The sequence below is a fragment of the Oculina patagonica genome, chromosome 7, assembly GCF_052425735.1.
Source record: "Oculina patagonica isolate OP01 chromosome 7, crgOcupat, whole genome shotgun sequence".
In the NCBI taxonomy this organism is placed as follows: Eukaryota; Metazoa; Cnidaria; class Anthozoa; order Scleractinia; family Oculinidae; genus Oculina; species Oculina patagonica.
Window position 1 is genome coordinate 22,610,915 of NC_135764.1, and position 18,167 is coordinate 22,629,081.

The 18,167-nt window shown below is 37.9% G+C and overlaps 1 protein-coding gene across 2 annotated transcripts in view; it reads right to left on the bottom strand.

The window, feature by feature from the left end:
* Positions 1-7,809: 7,809 nt before the first annotated feature.
* Positions 7,810-18,167, bottom strand: part of LOC144659678 (natural resistance-associated macrophage protein 2-like) — a 30,125-nt gene continuing 19,767 nt past the window's right edge. For both annotated transcript variants that reach the window (XM_078520169.1, XM_078520168.1), the window contains 12 exons: positions 17,629-17,687; positions 16,933-16,962; positions 16,647-16,721; positions 14,537-14,578; positions 13,379-13,468; positions 12,654-12,683; positions 11,867-12,016; positions 11,146-11,219; positions 10,786-10,861; positions 10,287-10,367; positions 9,229-9,270; positions 7,810-9,072 (listed from right to left, as the gene is read on the bottom strand). In XM_078520169.1, coding sequence (XP_078376295.1) covers positions 8,995-9,072; positions 9,229-9,270; positions 10,287-10,367; positions 10,786-10,861; positions 11,146-11,219; positions 11,867-12,016; positions 12,654-12,683; positions 13,379-13,468; positions 14,537-14,578; positions 16,647-16,721; positions 16,933-16,962; positions 17,629-17,687 — 827 coding nt within the window. In that variant the 3' untranslated portion in view covers positions 7,810-8,994. The remainder of the gene's footprint in view (positions 9,073-9,228; positions 9,271-10,286; positions 10,368-10,785; positions 10,862-11,145; positions 11,220-11,866; positions 12,017-12,653; positions 12,684-13,378; positions 13,469-14,536; positions 14,579-16,646; positions 16,722-16,932; positions 16,963-17,628; positions 17,688-18,167) is intronic.

Consider the following 18,167-nt stretch of genomic DNA (forward strand, 5'->3'; position numbering starts at 1 on the left):
AAAAGGCCCACAACAGACATGACAGAAACAACTCGAGGAATTCTTCCTATGCAGACTTGTTCCTGACCAGTTTTATGTTCCACCAATGTGTACACTGAGTCCCAAAAGATTTAATACAATAATAGTTTCGTAGTTTAATAGATGGCAACGCCATAAACAGAAGGCTATGAAGGACACTTGCCTAATTCCTAACCGTTTGCTAACATCCCAAAAATGAACAAGTGACAAATTCACTTTGAAAGTAAGGCTCTTGTCGAACACTGAGTCAATTAAAACTGCTTCCTGCAAGTATCCCACCAAGAATCCTGGTTCCTACTAAGACGAGAAAAAAGCACCTTTCTATGTTCCTTTGTACCCTAAATCTTTAATTGCTTTCTCATGGGATGGCGTACACTCACAGACAGTGACTACAGTGGAATGGTGGCATTTTTTTTTTGCAATCCACTAAGAATTCTGATGATTCCATCTGGAAAATCTGCGGAACAGGTTGAATTCTGCAATAATCCCTGCAGAAAAAATCTAGAGTTAAGGACTACTCGATCGAATACTATGGCTAACTTCAGTCCCATATCCAATCAAGATCCAACAGGCCGACAACAACAAGATTTGGTGGCTTTCCAAGTGAAATCTGGAAGTGTTCCAGGTAGAAATCTGATAGCATTCCAGGTGGAATACCCGGGGGGTACTCCCTATAATGGCCTATACGGGGAGGCCCCGCCCGAAAGGGGTACCTTTTTCAGGCTTCAGGTATATAAAAGGGTAGGGATTTCACAAGTTTAGGTATACGAAAGGGTATGGAAATCTGTCATTTAGGTTTTTGAAAGGGCCTTAAATTAAAATATTTCGAAGAGATGCAATTTATGGCTGTATTATTTCAATTTATTCAGCGCTACTTTAAAATGACAAGAAAACGTCATGTTTTAAGACTATACCATGACATTCAGGTATATGTAAGGGGTACCTTTTTTCATTAAAAGATATACAAAAGGGGTGCAAATTCTGGCAAATGGTATATAAAAGGGTACGGGGTAAGAGCTCGGAGCGGAGCCTCCCAGTACAAAACTTTTTTGGGTACCCCCCCCCCCCACAAATGGTGAGATTCCAAATCCAAATTAAGTAGTCGGTAAAGCTCTTAGCCAGTAAATCTCCTATCTTTTTCTTTTTTTCTCCATCAATCACCAAGACAATTTTATGGTACCAAGCTAGCTAAATATACAAATGTACTCTAAACCTTCATTTCTTTCCACAAAATCTCATTTTCCATCAAAACGTATCATAGCATACTCCCTATGCAGGATATCGCTACAGTTACATGGCGTATAGTGATGTGTACCTCCCACATTTCTCCTGTATGACAGTGATATTATGATCCATGTGCAAAATAGTTTTGACTCCAGTTGAGAGAACAAAATTTTTCCCAAGTAGCTCGTGGCAGCTAATAACTAGATAAACATCTTTTTTAGAAATGTCTCCAGTCAGTCTGAACTCATGAGGATGTCTCAATAAGACAGTGCAACTATATTTTTCCACTGTTCTTCATTAAATTGGGAGTAAGACGTCTCACAACAATAATCTATTGTACAACAAGATGCTCAAGGGTAAGCCACGAAGCGGTTTCTTTGAACGCTGCAGCCACTCACTAAAGCTAGTTATTTATTCCCACCAGCTATACTAGCAGGATTTTTTCCTGCCAGGATTCTCCACCATACCCTTATGACAATTAAAGACTTTTCCCAGCAGGATCCAGTGTTTAGGTTGCTAAAGAGGAATTCCAGACAGGATTCTAACAAGAAGCAACAACAGGAATTTTTCCCAGGTGGGGTTTTGGCAGGAACCAGGATCCTTAAGGTGGGAGGTGGCTATTTATAAACAAAGCACAAGCTCAGTTAAATTATTCACCAAGTCTGAATGAATCTGAACTTCAACTGCAAACCAAAGCAAACAAAGATATAGTAGCAGAAGCTGATAGCTGAAATTAATGATAAACAAAAAATCGGCAATACCACTTTAATTACAGTAAGTTATAAATTTTCGCTTGTGTGATCTGACCTAAGTGAAAACAGCAATACTACCTTTCTCCATAAACTCCTTCAATTCTTGAGTTTCCACTTCATAATGAAGATTTTGGACAAAAATTCTTGTCGTCTCGAACTTGATTCTGGAACTTGACTCTTTATCCTCAGGTTTTGCATACGGAGCATATCTCCTCTCATATCTACCACCCCTTTGCTGAACATCTTTATTATATTTGTCACCATAACTTCCTGTCGTTAATTCATTCAAATTTCCGCTGTCTGTCATATTGTCTTTAGCAGGAATAATTATAATCTATATGTGGTTGCTTGCTCTGCAAAGTAGGGTGAACAAACAATAACTTATAAAAAAAACTATGAAAATTAATACTTACAACTTTTTTGCTCATTATTTATTTGAAATCTAAATTAACAAGAGCAGTTTTTCTTTTATTTTTAGGTGAATAGGCCAAAATATATAAAAAAGGGTCATTTCATAGGGCGGGGCCGGGGGGTGGGGAGGGGGGGCATTTAATAATGAGGGAAGGCAATTTCTAGAATACATGTAGGTCAATCAGTTTAATACAACTCATTTATGTACGACAAAAATGATATCTTTGACAATTTTCTTAGTACAAGTACTGTACCATCCAATATTTCCCCCAAGATTGTTTGGTACATATGGTAAAAATGCACCCATAATGCAGTCTGTTGTGTCTTGTTTTAGTTGTGAAGAAAAAGAGAGAGGGGAGGATGGATTAAAAGAGATGAGATGTACGAGTTGGGGGGATCTTTCTTGCTCAAAAAAAGGGAGGCTATAAGAGAGGGGTGGTAGGTTTTTATATTTTTTATTTTTTTTGATTTTTGGGAAAAAAAAATTAAGCGTTTTTGAAAAAATAAAAAAAAAAAAAAAAATTTGGGGGGGGGGCGAAAAAAAAAAAAAAAAAAAAAAAAAAAAAAAAAAAAAAAAAAAAAAGGGGTGGCTTATTTGAGGAGGGCTGTATTTTCTTGAAAATTTAGGTAAATAAACGGTTATTATCAACATCGTCATCATTACTATTATTAGAATTATTATTACAATGCTTTTTTTTGCAAAGGGAAATTTAAAACGTAACTGAACGCTTTCTAGCCCAGCTACATCCTTAAAACTTGGCGAATAAAAACTTTTGCCTGTTGTCCAGAATTCAAATTTTGTAAAAGATATTGGCCGTCGGATTCCCATACAAACACTGTAATTCCTACTCGCTCTCCCAATATAAGTGGCCTTGTGTAAAAATCTTTAAAGGATAATACCTCCAGAAGGCTTCAAAAAAATGGTTTAACATATAATACTCGCGGATATCGAACAACGGATTTATTATTCCACTACTTTTTCCACTTAGTTTCATAGTTTGGGTTCGTGTTCTGTAAGTGTGTCCGTCCATATTTTTGCCCTGTTGTAAAGCGTAATAACCCTTACATATTTTGCGCGTTCTTAACTTTGGACCCAATATGGTAAAATGGCGCAATGGTGTGGATAATAACAGCGTATAATATCATAGGTGACAAATTACTCCTTAATTTTGGCGCGAAATTTTAACGTTAATTTATAATTTCACATGTGAAATTATAAAATTGCCATGGCAACGTAGTTAGCGGCAAGATGGCGTCCGGAATAAAAGATGTTTTAAGGTCGCGGGGGACACCTTAGGCTCATCATTATACATTTATTTAAAACGTATGCACGAGGTGCAACGACTGACATCGACAACTTTACGAGATATTCATGACTGAATAAAAATATGAGTGCGTGCGCGTGATTTAAAAAAATCATGTTTCTTCGATATTTTGACCGATTTAAAACAACACTTAGCTTTATGCATTGATATAGATTGTAGGAAGTCTGTGAGCTTGTTTTTATTCAAATTTGAAAATTTCTGCAGCTCAGAGTAATCACAATAATGTTCGGCATAAACAATTGTGTCCTTTTTAAAAACGCATTGTTCTCACCATAAAAGCGTGGAATATAATTATCATAATTACATCTCTCCTTTGGAAACTGATCGTGTTTTGGTCGGGACACCTTCGGAAATCTCAAAGTTTGGACTTTTCCGACAATTTTGTGGCAGAGAATACAGCGCGGATACATAACTTCATGACTTGCCACTACAGATAGGTAAACTATGAATACTGTAGTGTGTCATAACAGAAGCGGAATTTTAAAAGAGCGCTTTTAGAAAGAGGTAGAAGGCATTCAATTAAAATTTGCGCATTTAAACCGCCATTACTTGCTGGCAAATCTTAAGTTAAAAAATCCGCTTCTGTTATGACACTCTAGAGATATTGACTGATTAGTTTTTGACAAGATCAGAGTGTGCTGTCTCCTACTCGCTCCGCAAACTCTGCCACAAAATCATGTTCTTCCCAATTTGACACTAACAAGGCTATAACATCGCCGTTAAGTCCAATTCACCAAATTAAAGATGACATACATAATCATTCATCATTTCTTTATGTCTTTGTAAAATTTGAGCTTAATCGCACTCATAACAGCGAAGAAATAAGCGTTTTAAAACATGCAAGTCTAGCGAAATTTCGCCTCATGAATTTATTCATGCTGTAGGTATCCCCCGCGACCTTAAGGCTTAAACTTTGTACATTTTCGCTTGAATTTCATCTTAGCCAGCAAGCCTTGGCCATGTACTAAATCTTTTGATGATATTTTATATTTCAAAACGTCAAAACGACTTCAAGACTTAAGCCAATTACATAAATGGCATCGAGCGGATTTTTGAGCGTTTTACACGGGCGCCGTTTTCAGTTCATTCAAGACGAACTATGGTCATAATGTGAGAAATAATTGACAGTTGATTAATCTTGGAAACTTTTTGTCAACGGCAAAAAGGAATCTCTGAAAGTTTTTATTCAAAGACTAAAAACCCTTGCGAACTTATGCAAAATGTATGCTTTCAACTTATCAAATCTCAGAGTTCGCGATACAATGTTATACCGGTCAAAAACATCTAAGATTGCAACGTAATTTGTCACCTATGATATTAAAATGTAATCAAATGGTATACTAGAAAATAATTTCATGGTATAATTTAATGGTATACTAGAAAATAATTTCACTTGCATTTTGTCAAAATTCTAATAATTTCCCTCGCCTTAAGGCTCGGGAAATTATAAGAATTTTGACAAAACGCGTGTGAAATTATTTCCTAATTTCACTCGTCACCATTTGATTACCCATACTAATTTATTTTCGCGCCAAATGGAGGTTATTATTTTTATGTTCCAGCAAATAAATCCTGACATCCAAAGAACTTCAGAAAAAGTTGCATTTCATCGGAACGACCTTTATGAGTTAATTGTTTTGAAAGGAATCACATAAACATTGCATACTCTAAAAAAACTCAAACATGGCTTGTGTCGCAGCAATGAAGCCTCAAAGTTCTCAACTTCCAAAGAAAGAAATAAGTGAAAATAAGGTTACGGAAAACCAGTGCAGAGGAACTGTCTTTCAGCGGAACTACAATGTTTACTAGTAATATCCCCGCGATGTTTTATTTACCCTGTGAATTTTAACGCGCTATCTCTGAACTAAGGGTCACTTTCGTCTCATGTAACGACACGCGACGCTGGTACTTGGCTTACATATTACTTTAATTCCTTTACGAATTTTGTTTCGAAAATTACCTTCATTGAACAATTCGAATAAGAAGTCCTACTCACCGTTTAGTAGCTTCAATCCTTTCCCTCGACTTGCTGCCTTTTGCCAACCAATAACATTTGATCATTCCCACGCTAGGTAAAGGCGGTGTCAGGTTACAACACGTGAATGATTGTTCTCCAATTATTGACGTTTTCCGGCAGTTCTGAGGGATACTCGGAGACCCAGGGGCAGTTAGTGGGGGCGGGGAAAAGTCTATACGGACGAAAAAAAACCGGCGAAGAAAAGTCAAGAACGAAAAACTGAGCTTTCGCCCGTATAGACTTTTCCCCGCCCCCACTCACTGCCCCTGGGTCTCCGAGGATGGGGGATACTGGGAACGGAAAGATTTTTCCGGCTGAAAAGGCTTCTTCATGCTTTCAACCAATGCGGGAAATTGCTTTTCCTTGCTCATCTTTTGAAAACTGCGGATTATGCATTTTTCTTTTGAGGAATATTGGAGGAATGTTAGAAGTCTTAGAAAATTCCAAGTAATTAAAATGTCTACCCAAATCTCCCAGAGTCCACGCAAAGTGGGGTTTGGGTGCTAAATGCGTTTATTCATTGGTTGGTTTTCTTTTCGTTTTCTCTGCTGTTAGACTCAACATTAAAGTTTATTGTCTTCGATAAGGTAAGCTGGGTAATTTTTAGGAAACGCTCACATACTTTGGAGAGGGTCCTGAAGGAGTATGGGAGCTGGGATTTGCCTCTTTTTGGGCTGGGAAAATGGGATTCGTGCACTGGGACTGGGATTTTACCACTGGGAATGGGAGAAACACTTTGGAAAATGGGAATGGGATTTCTCTTCTTTATTAGACTTGCTAGTCTCTGACTCTATAGTTTAGCACAAATACTCGAATTATCCCACTTTGATGGCACAAAAAAGTCAGTATTTCTCCAGGGTTTACGCTGCGGTCATATCATGTCTGTGATCAGCGGTTTGTTTAAAAAATAGACAATAATTTTACATGGTTGTGCGGAGATATGAAATTTATCTTCGAGTGTTCAACTCGAAGGCTCATGAGTGAGCGCAGCGAACGAGTGAGATATCGATTTGAACACAAGAAGATAAATTTCATATCTCCAAGCAACCATGTATTATTTTTCTCTATTTTATAAACTTACTAATAACGAGGTTTTTGACGATTTTCGAAAGATTTCCAACCATTTCCTAAAGATTTCCGAAGATTTTCAAACTGTTGTCCGAAGGCCATACGAGTGTTTCCGAATATTTCCGAACCTTTCCAAAAATTTCCGAAGATTGCCGAAGATAACCGAAGATTTCCGAGTAAGGTCCAGAGATGTTTCGAATTAATATCGATAAACTTGGGCTCATTCACCTTTGAAACATGGCAAACTTGTCAGCATGTGATTGGTGATATCGTAATTAAAGTGATTTTCCAACTGATCTTTATGAAGTTGATGAAAGTCTTAGTGGTGTGGACAGTGAATATGACAGAAGAATTTTGTCTTGATTTCAAATCTACAGAGATGATAAGTGATGCAGAAACTGTAATACTCGATGACGAAACTTCACAAGATGTTAGTGCCATTAATGATCCACTTGAAATAAATTACGCAGATTACAATATATGCTTCCTATATGTGTTGAGCAATCGGATGAAGTTGCTTTTACATTAGACAAACTTGCCAAAAATTGTTATATTTTTATAAGTACTTTCAAAGATTCCTGCAAGTGTCCTGAAATCAGAGTTCTTTAAAACTCTGAAAAAGCTAGGTGGTCAGAATATAGTCAATACGATAAGAGGTCCCATGTGGCATGGCATGGGAAGAGGGGGTGTCTTTACCCCAGAAACGATGAAGCCAAATTTAGTCATTATATGTACAGGATTGTAACCTGTACTTACTAGTATGGAAATGGGATTTCTTGTTTATGAACTGGGATTTGGACCAAAATAAGCCTGGGAACTGGGATTTGGACCAAAATTGGGCTGGGAACTGGGATTTAGGACCCCCCTTCAGGACCCTCTTTGGACGTACTTGGTGGGGGTGGGGGGGGGGGGGTGTCGCGTGTCGCCTTTTGTTGTCACCGTGGCTTTTTTCGGCCGGTTTTTTTTTTTTTTTGCAAATCACAAATCCATTCACTTACTTCAATTTATCTTTTATTTTGCGTACAAAATACTCTTAACATATCAAAACATTTTCTCACTCGGTAAGTGGTATCTACTTTTAAATTACATCAAAATTATCCTTTCATTGTTAACCTTGTAGACGTGACAAAATTTGGCATTGCTAGAGCCCAGTCGTCTATAGCCTAACGTGCTTATCAATTACACTTTGCCATTTGTATAGGAAATTACACGACCTCCTAGAGTTTTGCCAATTTTGATAACTCTCCAAACGTCAATCGTACCTAGTATAAAATAGAGGTACTGCGATTTGCTATACAAAAAACAAATCTAAACTACAATTTGGCATTCAAATTTGTCATTGTTGAGAAATCACAGTCACACATTGCTCAATAGTAAAAGAGTAATTTATACACGAAAGTTTTCGAGTTCGGAAAAATATTTTTTTGCCCATCAAACACGACTGTTGGAAGAAACAAAAGCAAAATATAGAGGAAATTAGACATTGCGTGTTACGCGCTTTATGAGAATGATGATAGAACTATTCATCAAAATAAGTTCTACAATAAAAAAAAAAAAAACTTTCACTTTCTTTTTGATATGAAAACCTTTTTGGCTGTTATGCAACTTGATACAGCCTCATAAAATTATGTTCTATACTTTCTTTAAATTACATGCCAATAAACGATATTTTCTTTAAATTGCTACATTAAATTAGGTGACATAACTTTCTTGAATTGACAAGGTACTACTTCTTCTGCGAGACGTGACATAGTAAATTAAACTGCGTGACAGTTCCTGTAAATTGCGTTACATGACTTCTGACATTGGTTCTTTAGAGCGGTTTTCACTTGAGTGTCGAAAGTAAATTGCGTTTTCTTTGGTTTTGCATTACTACGCTTAGTGATTGGCTTAAAAATCTCGCGCCACTTTCTCAGCCAATCAGAACTAAAACCAAAACCAATCGTGACTCGCTCGCGCACGTTTTTCCGCGCTTTGTGCCAGCTACATGTATTTGCTTCGAGTTTCGATTGGTTCACTGGATTGTCTGTGTCCTTTGTGATTGGCCAGAGTAATTACTTTGGTTTTGGTTTTACGAGACTCAATTGAAAACTGCTCTAAAACCGACCAAACACTAGTACACATGGTCACTGGTGAAGTGCACAAGAGCCTCAGGTAACGGCTTCCTTACAAGATTTTATTAGTCTGGACTCATGGCCGAGTTTATACTTTCGTCTGTGTTTTGTTGAATTGAGTACGGCTCAGGTCTTCGTAAAAACTGCAGAAAAGAAGAAAAATATATCCATTTAACAAGTACATTCGAACCTCTCCTTGCAGACAACTCTAAACTATGGACAGTCCACTTGGTCTCAGGGATAGATGCTGGGGGTGGGGGTGGGGGTGGAATATTTAAAATCATAGAAACAGTACTCACCGAAATAAAGTCCAAGAAGGTGAATCCAAGAGCTAGGTATACCTGTAATAAATACATATCCGATTGTTATTTACGTCGCAACCAAGAAATTTTTACGCCTGTTGTTTTCGATAAAAATAACTGCATGGTCAATGCTTGAAAGCTCTAGAAAGACTGAAAAAAATTCGTTACACCAAATCGTCGTTCTTGAATCTGTTATTTTGGTCAGCGTTGCCCCATTTTTTTTTTCACCTAGACTGCGAGCAGTCAGTTTTTGTTCCTGAAATGCTACGCGAGACCGGAAGAGTTGAAATTTTCGCGTCGCACACTAGAAAAAGAAAGAGACCGGCTGCTCGCAGTCTGACACATACACCTGAATGGCGGAACGCGCGGAAGAGTTGGGTCGAGTACATGAAAGCGAGGCGAGTGCGGCATCACTTCGAACCAAAACAAAGCAAAGTATGTAGTATTTGTTGTAGTTCTTGAAATATCTCGTCGGTTAGAAACTGATTCTTGGCTTTTGATGACTGCTATTGGAATCCCAGGTTTTACTACTGCAAATATGGCCCTATTGTTCCGAAGTGTAGACAAAATGTGGGAAATTGTCGTCGGAAAACCGCATCGATCTTCTTAGTCTCTTCTTCCGCCATTAATGAACATGGTGTATTGTCTTGCTTATTTAAAGGAGCCATTTTTTCCAGACTTGTCCTTCGTAATCTATCTTAATCTCCCTCATTCATAAACAGCGTTGTATGTTTTCGGTTTATTATGAATTCTTTGGTATTTTTCCGTCTTATAAAATGATTACCTTGTGGTTATCAATACAGTATTTGCATTTTGAAAGTAATTTTAAACACCGTAGCGTTGCTCTATTAAATTTGTTTTAAAGGCAATTCAAAACTGAAACGACAAGTTTCTAATGTTTGACATATGTTAACCTCTTACAACATTTCGTGCCCGTCCTTATACTCAGAAGCATCTTTGTTCCTCACTTATACCCTCGCAAAGTGCTTTTTTCTTACTCTAGTTCGCGTTAATTTCCTTTACATATCCCTACCATTCAAGAAGCTTACACTTACCAGGAATAACAGGAACGTCACATAGAGAAGAAGAATCAATCCAACCAGAACATAGTAGCCTGCATTTGGTGGTATTTGTGACTAAAAAACGACAATAAAAGAGATGTATTAACAAAATTGAGAGGCGAGGTACGCTTATGCTAGGGGCAGTGGCCTGCGGATCGAACGGTCCGAGTTTGTCGTGTTGTGCTCTTGGGAAAATAAATTCACTCCGCTATATTCTAAACATTAAACGACGCTTACACTCTAAAACTTTTATTAGCTGAAAATGTTTTTAATTAGTTCCTTGATACATGCACAACTGGACTCGTTTTCCTGTTTTTTTAGACTTGAAATTAGGTCTGAATTTTCGACATTGTGAAAGTAATAAGATAAATGAGAAGAACTTTAAAGCGATTTCGTGACTAGCGTGACCATCGCATTCAACGTTCAAAATACGTCACGCAAGAATTCATAGAGTTAAAAACTACCACCTAATTCTGCCTAATTCACAACTTACCACATATTCAGCAACAAAAAACAAGTTAATTCCTATGACCAAAACGGACAAACCCCAAGCTACACCTTGCATCACCCTGAAAAAAAAAAAAATCGCATTAATTAGAATTTTAATCTGTTCACTGCAACAACTCTTCCATCGCCGACTTTTTGGCGGGAAACACTAGAAGATATGACCGGCGCTGCGGAAAAAAGGCGGGGGAAAACTGGAAGATATGACGAGAACGGCAGTAAAAAAGGCGAAAAAAAAAACGTATGACGAGAGCGGCACAAAAAGGCGGAAAAATTTGGAAGTGACAGGCATAACACATTATGACGAGAAATCAACATAACACAAAACACGATTTTTGCTGCAACCTACCTTCCATTCTTAAAGGATTTCATGATCGTTTGATCTCCAGTAAAATGCAACACAGGAATTAAAGCAAAAGGAAGCTGTTGAAAAAGGAGAAAAGAAATCAACGCCAAAGCAATTATTGACAAACATATTTTGCCCTGGCCTCGACACCAATTTATAGGAAACAGTGTGTATGTGCTCAGCAGGATTCGAAAGGAAGTTCCGCCCGAACATTAAATTCGATGTTTTCCAAATAAATTGTGACTGAACTGATAATATCGTTATATCGGGAGGATTTTACGCTCGGTCCACTAAATTCTCATCGTTATATCGAAGATCGTTATATCGGGGTTCAGTCCCATACATTTTACTCTAACTTTTGCCGGGACATAAAATAATCATCGTTATATCGGGAATATCGTTGTATCGAGGATCGTTATATCGGGGTTCTGCAAGATTTATGAATTGAAACCTACATGTGTATAAAACAGAAGAGTTTCTGTATAAAACAAGAAAAATATTATTCTATTGCTGCGATCTTACGGGTGTAGCCAGAGTGGAAAATCGGGAATCGCATTTTATCTTCCCAAAATTTGCCTGCGAGATAGTGTCAATGCCTTCGGGAAGATTCAAAAGAATGAATAATTTTTTTTAAAAAAAAAAAGAACAAGTAAGCATTTAGTGCTGTCATCTCTTTAATTTTAATATGGCAAAGGTTTTATTAGTATTTCTTAACGCTAAATACCTGTAAACTTTGCAAGACATTAAGAAAGTCATTCATTCCAGTCAAGTCTTGAACTCCTTCAAAAAACGCTACAAGAAGAGTAGGAGCGATGGCGATTGATCTGGTAAACAGCACTCGCTTCCACCTTGCCCAGGAAATTTTTAAGAAGCCCTGCATTAAAAAAAAGATTGTGCGACATTATAAAGATTAAGCATGATGTTATACGGCTAACGGCAATCCCACAAGAGCTTTCCTTTCATTTTGTTACTTTTTTATCGAATTCTAAAATTAATCCTTATAAAAATAGGGGGAAAAAATCACACATTCAAGACAAACACAAAACTACTCATTTCCGCGTACGAATGCCAAACAGCAAAAGTTGAATTTTTGCTGTTCGTTGGAAAAATAAACGCCATGCTAAATCTGTCAAACTATAGTATACTATGTGCATTTGACCATGATTCTCTTTACAGCCTTCCTTTTAGAAAGCACTTACACCTCGTTTCAGAGACGGCGGAGCCGGGGGGGACTGGGGGGGCTTTAGCCCCTCCCCCACTTTTTCCGAAAAAATAAAGACTTACTAAGAGAAGAGACTCTTAACCTCCCCCCCCCCACTTAAAGTCACTAGTCAGCCCCCCCACCTGGAAAAAAGCTCCGCCGTCCCTGCGTTTTCAAGTGCCTCTATTTCAGTAATATACCGGTGCCGATATGCACATTACAAGTGTTTTTTTTAATAAACCAAGTGCCACGTTCTTTCAACACAGCACAAGGCATATTTATTCAACTAACAGCAAAATGAGTTTCATACCTCCATAGCAAACTGACCAGAATAGGTACCCTGAGAAAGTAAATCACACACAAAAAAATGTTGATTAACTTAATAACAGTTCTGGGCAAATACATCAGACTGTGGGATGTTTCAGCTTCACACATAAGAGACCGTTACGCAGGGTTCGGTTGTTCAAAGGACGGATAACGCCATCCATCGGATAAATCGCTATCCAAAAGATGAGTCTTGCTAAAACACACGACCCTACGGCGTTATCCTTTATTTGAACAGCCTAGACCTGGGCCCGGTTGTTCAAAGCGTGATTAAGCTAATCCAGGATTAGCGCGAAGTTTGATTTCAATTTTATATAATTTCGTTGAGGTTTTCTGTTAATATTTTCTGTCCCACAGTTTTGACATGGACCAATCTCAAACTTAACAAAATATTAGCTTTATTGGAAACCCTTTAAAACAAGAGAAATTAAAATCTTGATCATCTTTTAATCCTGGGTTAGCGTTAATCGTCTTTCGAACAACCCGACCCTGGTAGACAATGTAAACGAGATGAACTGAACACAAGTCAATTGTTTCCTTGTTTGATACGAGAACCTCGCCAGACAAAAGGATTGATGAGGAGTACAATAGCTTTGCACGTGCAATAAACATCGTAATACAGTTTTCAGGGATCCTCTGCAAAACCACAACATGAAACCTTATTCTACGTAGAAATTCGTATAAAAAAGATAAAATGATTTACTGACTGACCGTCATTGTAGAGCTCTGTCCAGCTGCAAGGATTCCTAAGCCCCAAATATACAATGCTGCAGGTCCGAACATGCAGCCGAGAAACACACCCTGAAACAAACATGAAGCTCAATTAAAATACAGTATAATGTTTCGCAGTTGCCAAATTCAGATTTCTAATATGGCCAGACATCTTTCATATGGAAACCAGTGGAACAGAGCTGAGTGTCTGTATTATGGAGGGACCCGTAAAGAGCGGTTTAGGTAGTGATCGGACAAGCAATGTTTGAATCTGAGTTGAAATTACCAGCTAGATTTCTTCTTAGAGCGGTTTTCACTTGAGTGTCAAAAAGTAAATTGCGTTCGCTTTGGTTTTGCATTACTACACTCAGTGATTGGTTTAAAAATCTCGCGCCACTTTCTCGACCAATCAGAACTAAAACCAAAATCAATCGTGACTCGCTCGCGCACGTTTTCCCGCGCTTCGTGCCGGCTACATGTATTTGCTTGGAGTTTTGTTTGGTTCACTGGTTTGTCTGTGTCCTTTGTGATTGGCCGGAGTAATTACTTTGGTTTTGGTTTTACGACACTCAATTGAAAACTGCTCTAATTGTACAACATGAAATCGTATTACTTGTTAATAGTATCAATAACCAAACTCGAGCTTAGGAAGTCTTTTTAGGAGGCTAGCATGGCCTAGTGGTTAGGGTGCTGGAATTAACCCGGAGGTCGCGGGTTCAATTCCTCCTCCCTGCCACTAGTTGGTTTTGTGTTCAGTAGTCCCAAATTCAACTCCTCCACGCTTTGTAAATAGCCAACTGGTCAGGCTCCTGCCGGTTAGAATTTTTTACACATTTCTGTTCTATTTATAATTTTCTGTTCCTTATTTACAGTGACCACAATAAGCACTGCAGTGCTAAATACTGTGGCACTTGAATCAGAAAGCAAAAGCAAAAAGGAACCCTTTTAAGTGCAGTAATTGACACAGTAACAGACATGGGTCGTACACCCACGTGATCGTACTCCAATTAAGTAACAAATATGAGCGTGGAGAACCAATTAGACACGAGAATTCTGTAACAATATACAAGAACCGCAGGCATTTTGAAATATTGCACATACTGGCAACATTTCCAAGTTATCTAACACCACAATTATTTAACACAATTATTTCCTTACCCCTTTATAAAGATCTCCTTTAATGGTGGAATTCCAGTGAAGCTGTTATTTTGCACACAGAAAGAAGACAGATTAATATTTTATGACACATGGTAGAACAGTCATAACTTTAATCAATACAAGCCACTAAAAAGAGAACATCACGTATCAGTGACTGAAGTGTCACACAATTTAGAGCTAGGTGAAATCACACATACAGTGTGTGACGTTGGAGTCACTTTTCGGCATAATGCGTTAAGGGCTCAAAGTAAACTGGTTCCATATGCGCCTAGATTTTTATATATTTTTTTTATTTTTTTATTTTTTGGTTTGCTACTTCTCTGAGCGGGCGCTATTTTAACAATAGAGTGTTTCTGTCGAGGAACTATCGGCTGATAGTTGCCCCGCGGAAATTTGATGTTCTTAAAACAAATATTAGCCCGAGAAGCGAAGCTTCGAGGGCAAATATGCTAGTTTTAAGAACATCAAATTTCCAAGGGGCAACTATCAGACCAATAGTTCCGAGACAGAAACACTCTATTGTCTTTATTGTTCACCACTAAATTTTCTTCCGCGCGCACATACAAAAACAAGCATCGTGAATTATTTTTACTTTTGGGGATAAAAAACTCAATTGAAAGCCGAAATTTGACAAACGAAACAAAACCAGACGAGAAACCCACTAAATGCACTGAATTTGGTTGGGTTTTTTTGTCTGCAGGCACGCTTGTTTACAAAAAAAAGGCACGGGTGCGCTCGGGAGGGCACTATGGGCTGATAGTGCCCTCCGGCGCGCGGGCACTATCGCGTCACGTGTTCAATTTAAACCAATCAGAATCGGAGAAAATTTAGTGGTGAACTATAATGTCTGATATTACGGCCTGGGGCATTCTATTGCTTGATAGTAGCCGTGAAAGATTGTAACACGTGATCAGTTTTTGGCCAATAAAGACAAAGGAAAGTTAAGTAGTGAGCTATAACGATCATTAGAAGGTGCCTATGTAGCCAACCACATTGCGAGTTTCACAGTAGACAATCAATATGACAATAGAGCCAAACATGACTTGATAAAATCGTGTCAAACGGTTATAAAATTAAGGCCTGAGAGCGGGGGTGGGGGTGCGGAGAGTTAGAATAACATTAATCAAGAATTTAAAGGGACTATGTCACGCAATTTAAGGCAATTTTGGCACTGCATAGCTGTTCATAGAATTAACTGAAATATCAAAATAACGGCTTAAAACTGTAGAAGAACTCAAAAGAAACAAAGAGGCCAAAATGGGGCATCGATGAGAAAAACTTGAAAAGATTAAAACGGATTGTGTTCTGGTAACCTTGCAATCTTGGTAAACTTACGGCCTTATGCGCCTACTAGCGCGAGGAGACTTGATGATGATGATGATGATGAAACCTGAAAAAAGTCGGCCTTATTTTTTTACGTTTATCTCAGTTTGTATGAAAGTGTCATTTACAATGCTCGAAAATCATCCTTGTTTGTTATGTGGCCGTAATTTTGCCATAAAAGACCTTTGCTCTGCCAATTTAAAGATTAGAGCTCTTAATTAACGAATATAACTTTGAATAGAATTACCTAAAGCACCGTGATCTGGCCCCTTTAATAAGTTACAGTGCTTTGTTTTTGTTGTAAAGATCAGATCTTTACAAGTGTATTGAAACCTTAATTTTGGGAATTGTTAAAAGTGTCGGAGTAATAGTTCTGCAATATTTTGTGAAACCCAAATATTGGTTAAAAATGGACACTCGCGTTTTTTAGCCTCGATTATTCTCTCATTTCGAGATAAAACGGTGAAGCCATAGATGTTTGTATTTTACCTCGGAGCAATTCTTGGTGCTTCTTCTTCGCCGATTCTTCGTTAACAATGTTCTTGAATGGACCATAACAGTGTTTTTTTTTTCGTTGACGCAAGCACTTTCGCCGAGTTATATTCTTTTAAAATTGTGTCAAGTTTGACACACTTTTTGAAAGTCCCATTTTTTGGGAATAAATCAAGCCGTTTAAAATGTATAAAAATAACAAAGTAACATATATAGTTCTATGGATACAAATTACACGTAAGGAGTTTGTGAAGAATATAAACAAAAGCCTATTACAAGCTTTTTAAACTCTTACATTATCGGATGGCGAGCTCTGATTTACATTGAATATTTCAGCTTGGTGGATCTTGTTAACATTGCAGGAATCATACTGAAGAAAAAAAAAAGAATCATTCAACAAATTATTTACACTAGAATTTTGAGACAACACGCCTTGTAAGAAATCTATAACTGATTTTTTTAGAGATTAACTGACAATTCAGTTACACTGATAGAAACGAGATAACGTTGTTCATTGCATAACTAGTACATAGTCAGCTACATATTTGTAGACATGGTAAAGTTAAAACTTATAAACTTACCACATCAATGTACTTTTTTCCATAAAATGCCTGAAATAGTATCAGTTGAAATAACAATTAATACATCATACCACTTCCAACAAATAAAAATAGAGCTCTCTACCCTTACAAGTGAGGCGTGGTGGCCTAATGGTTAGTGCGCCTGACTCCGAGTCAAACGGCCCGGGTCGAGCCGTGGCCGGGGCGCTGTGTTGTGTTCTTGGGCAAGACACTTAACTCTCACTCTCCACCCAGGTGTATAAATAGACACTGGAGAACGTACTGCTGGGGCCGGGTAAATCCTGTGATGGACTAGCATCCCATCCGTGGGGGAGTAGCAATACTCCTAGTCACTGGATGCTACGGAAACCAGGATAAGCTCTGGCTGTATGGGCCACTAGGCTCAGACACAGACTTAACTTACTTATCCTTACAAAGTTTACATGAGTATCAAGATTGGGTATAAGAACTGTTAATGCCTGGCTGCTGCGGGGCGGCAGGCAAAACGCATGACAAAAAGTTAACAATACAATATTAACAAACACCTTATTAACTAACACTACCTCAAAACTGAACTAGGAGAAGATCTCCCTTGGCGAGGGCCTGTACCAGGAAGAATTTAGGTGATATTCACACAGAACAGCCCTCGTCCTCAGTTATCTAGCAGTTAATATTGGAATACTTAATAAATCACTCTAAAACCAATTCTTTATTTACCTCTGCAAACACTGCAACCACGAAAATGTTGATGACTAGAGACACAAACAGTGCAATAGCTATAACAAAAAAAAAAAATGTTATCACATTTCACATGGACCTATATGTACTAGAAGTGTTAAATTATTGAACCTTTTGAACACAAGGTAAGCAACACAATTGAGATTAAGGAAGATTGAACTTAAAACTCGATCTGATTCAAGTTCAATCCAAAAAAGAAAGAAAAATGCTCAATGCTGTAATGAACGATGGAGCTCAAATTATATGTCGAAATCCTCAAAAGCTATCACCAAATCCAATCACCATCTTTTTTATCTTCATAATCTACTCATTGTCTAAAATCACCTATTTTTGTCTTGTGATCTGTTTTAATACAACAAAAAGCTCAGTGTCCTTTGCTTCTAAATGGACAATGATTAGATAAAGGAATTAGTGGTCAGATTTTTGTGCTCCTCAATAGACAAATTCGGCTAACGTGTTTACATCGTTGTTGCCACCCAATTCAGACCATGTGATGATTCCTTGGGAGGTTACAATTG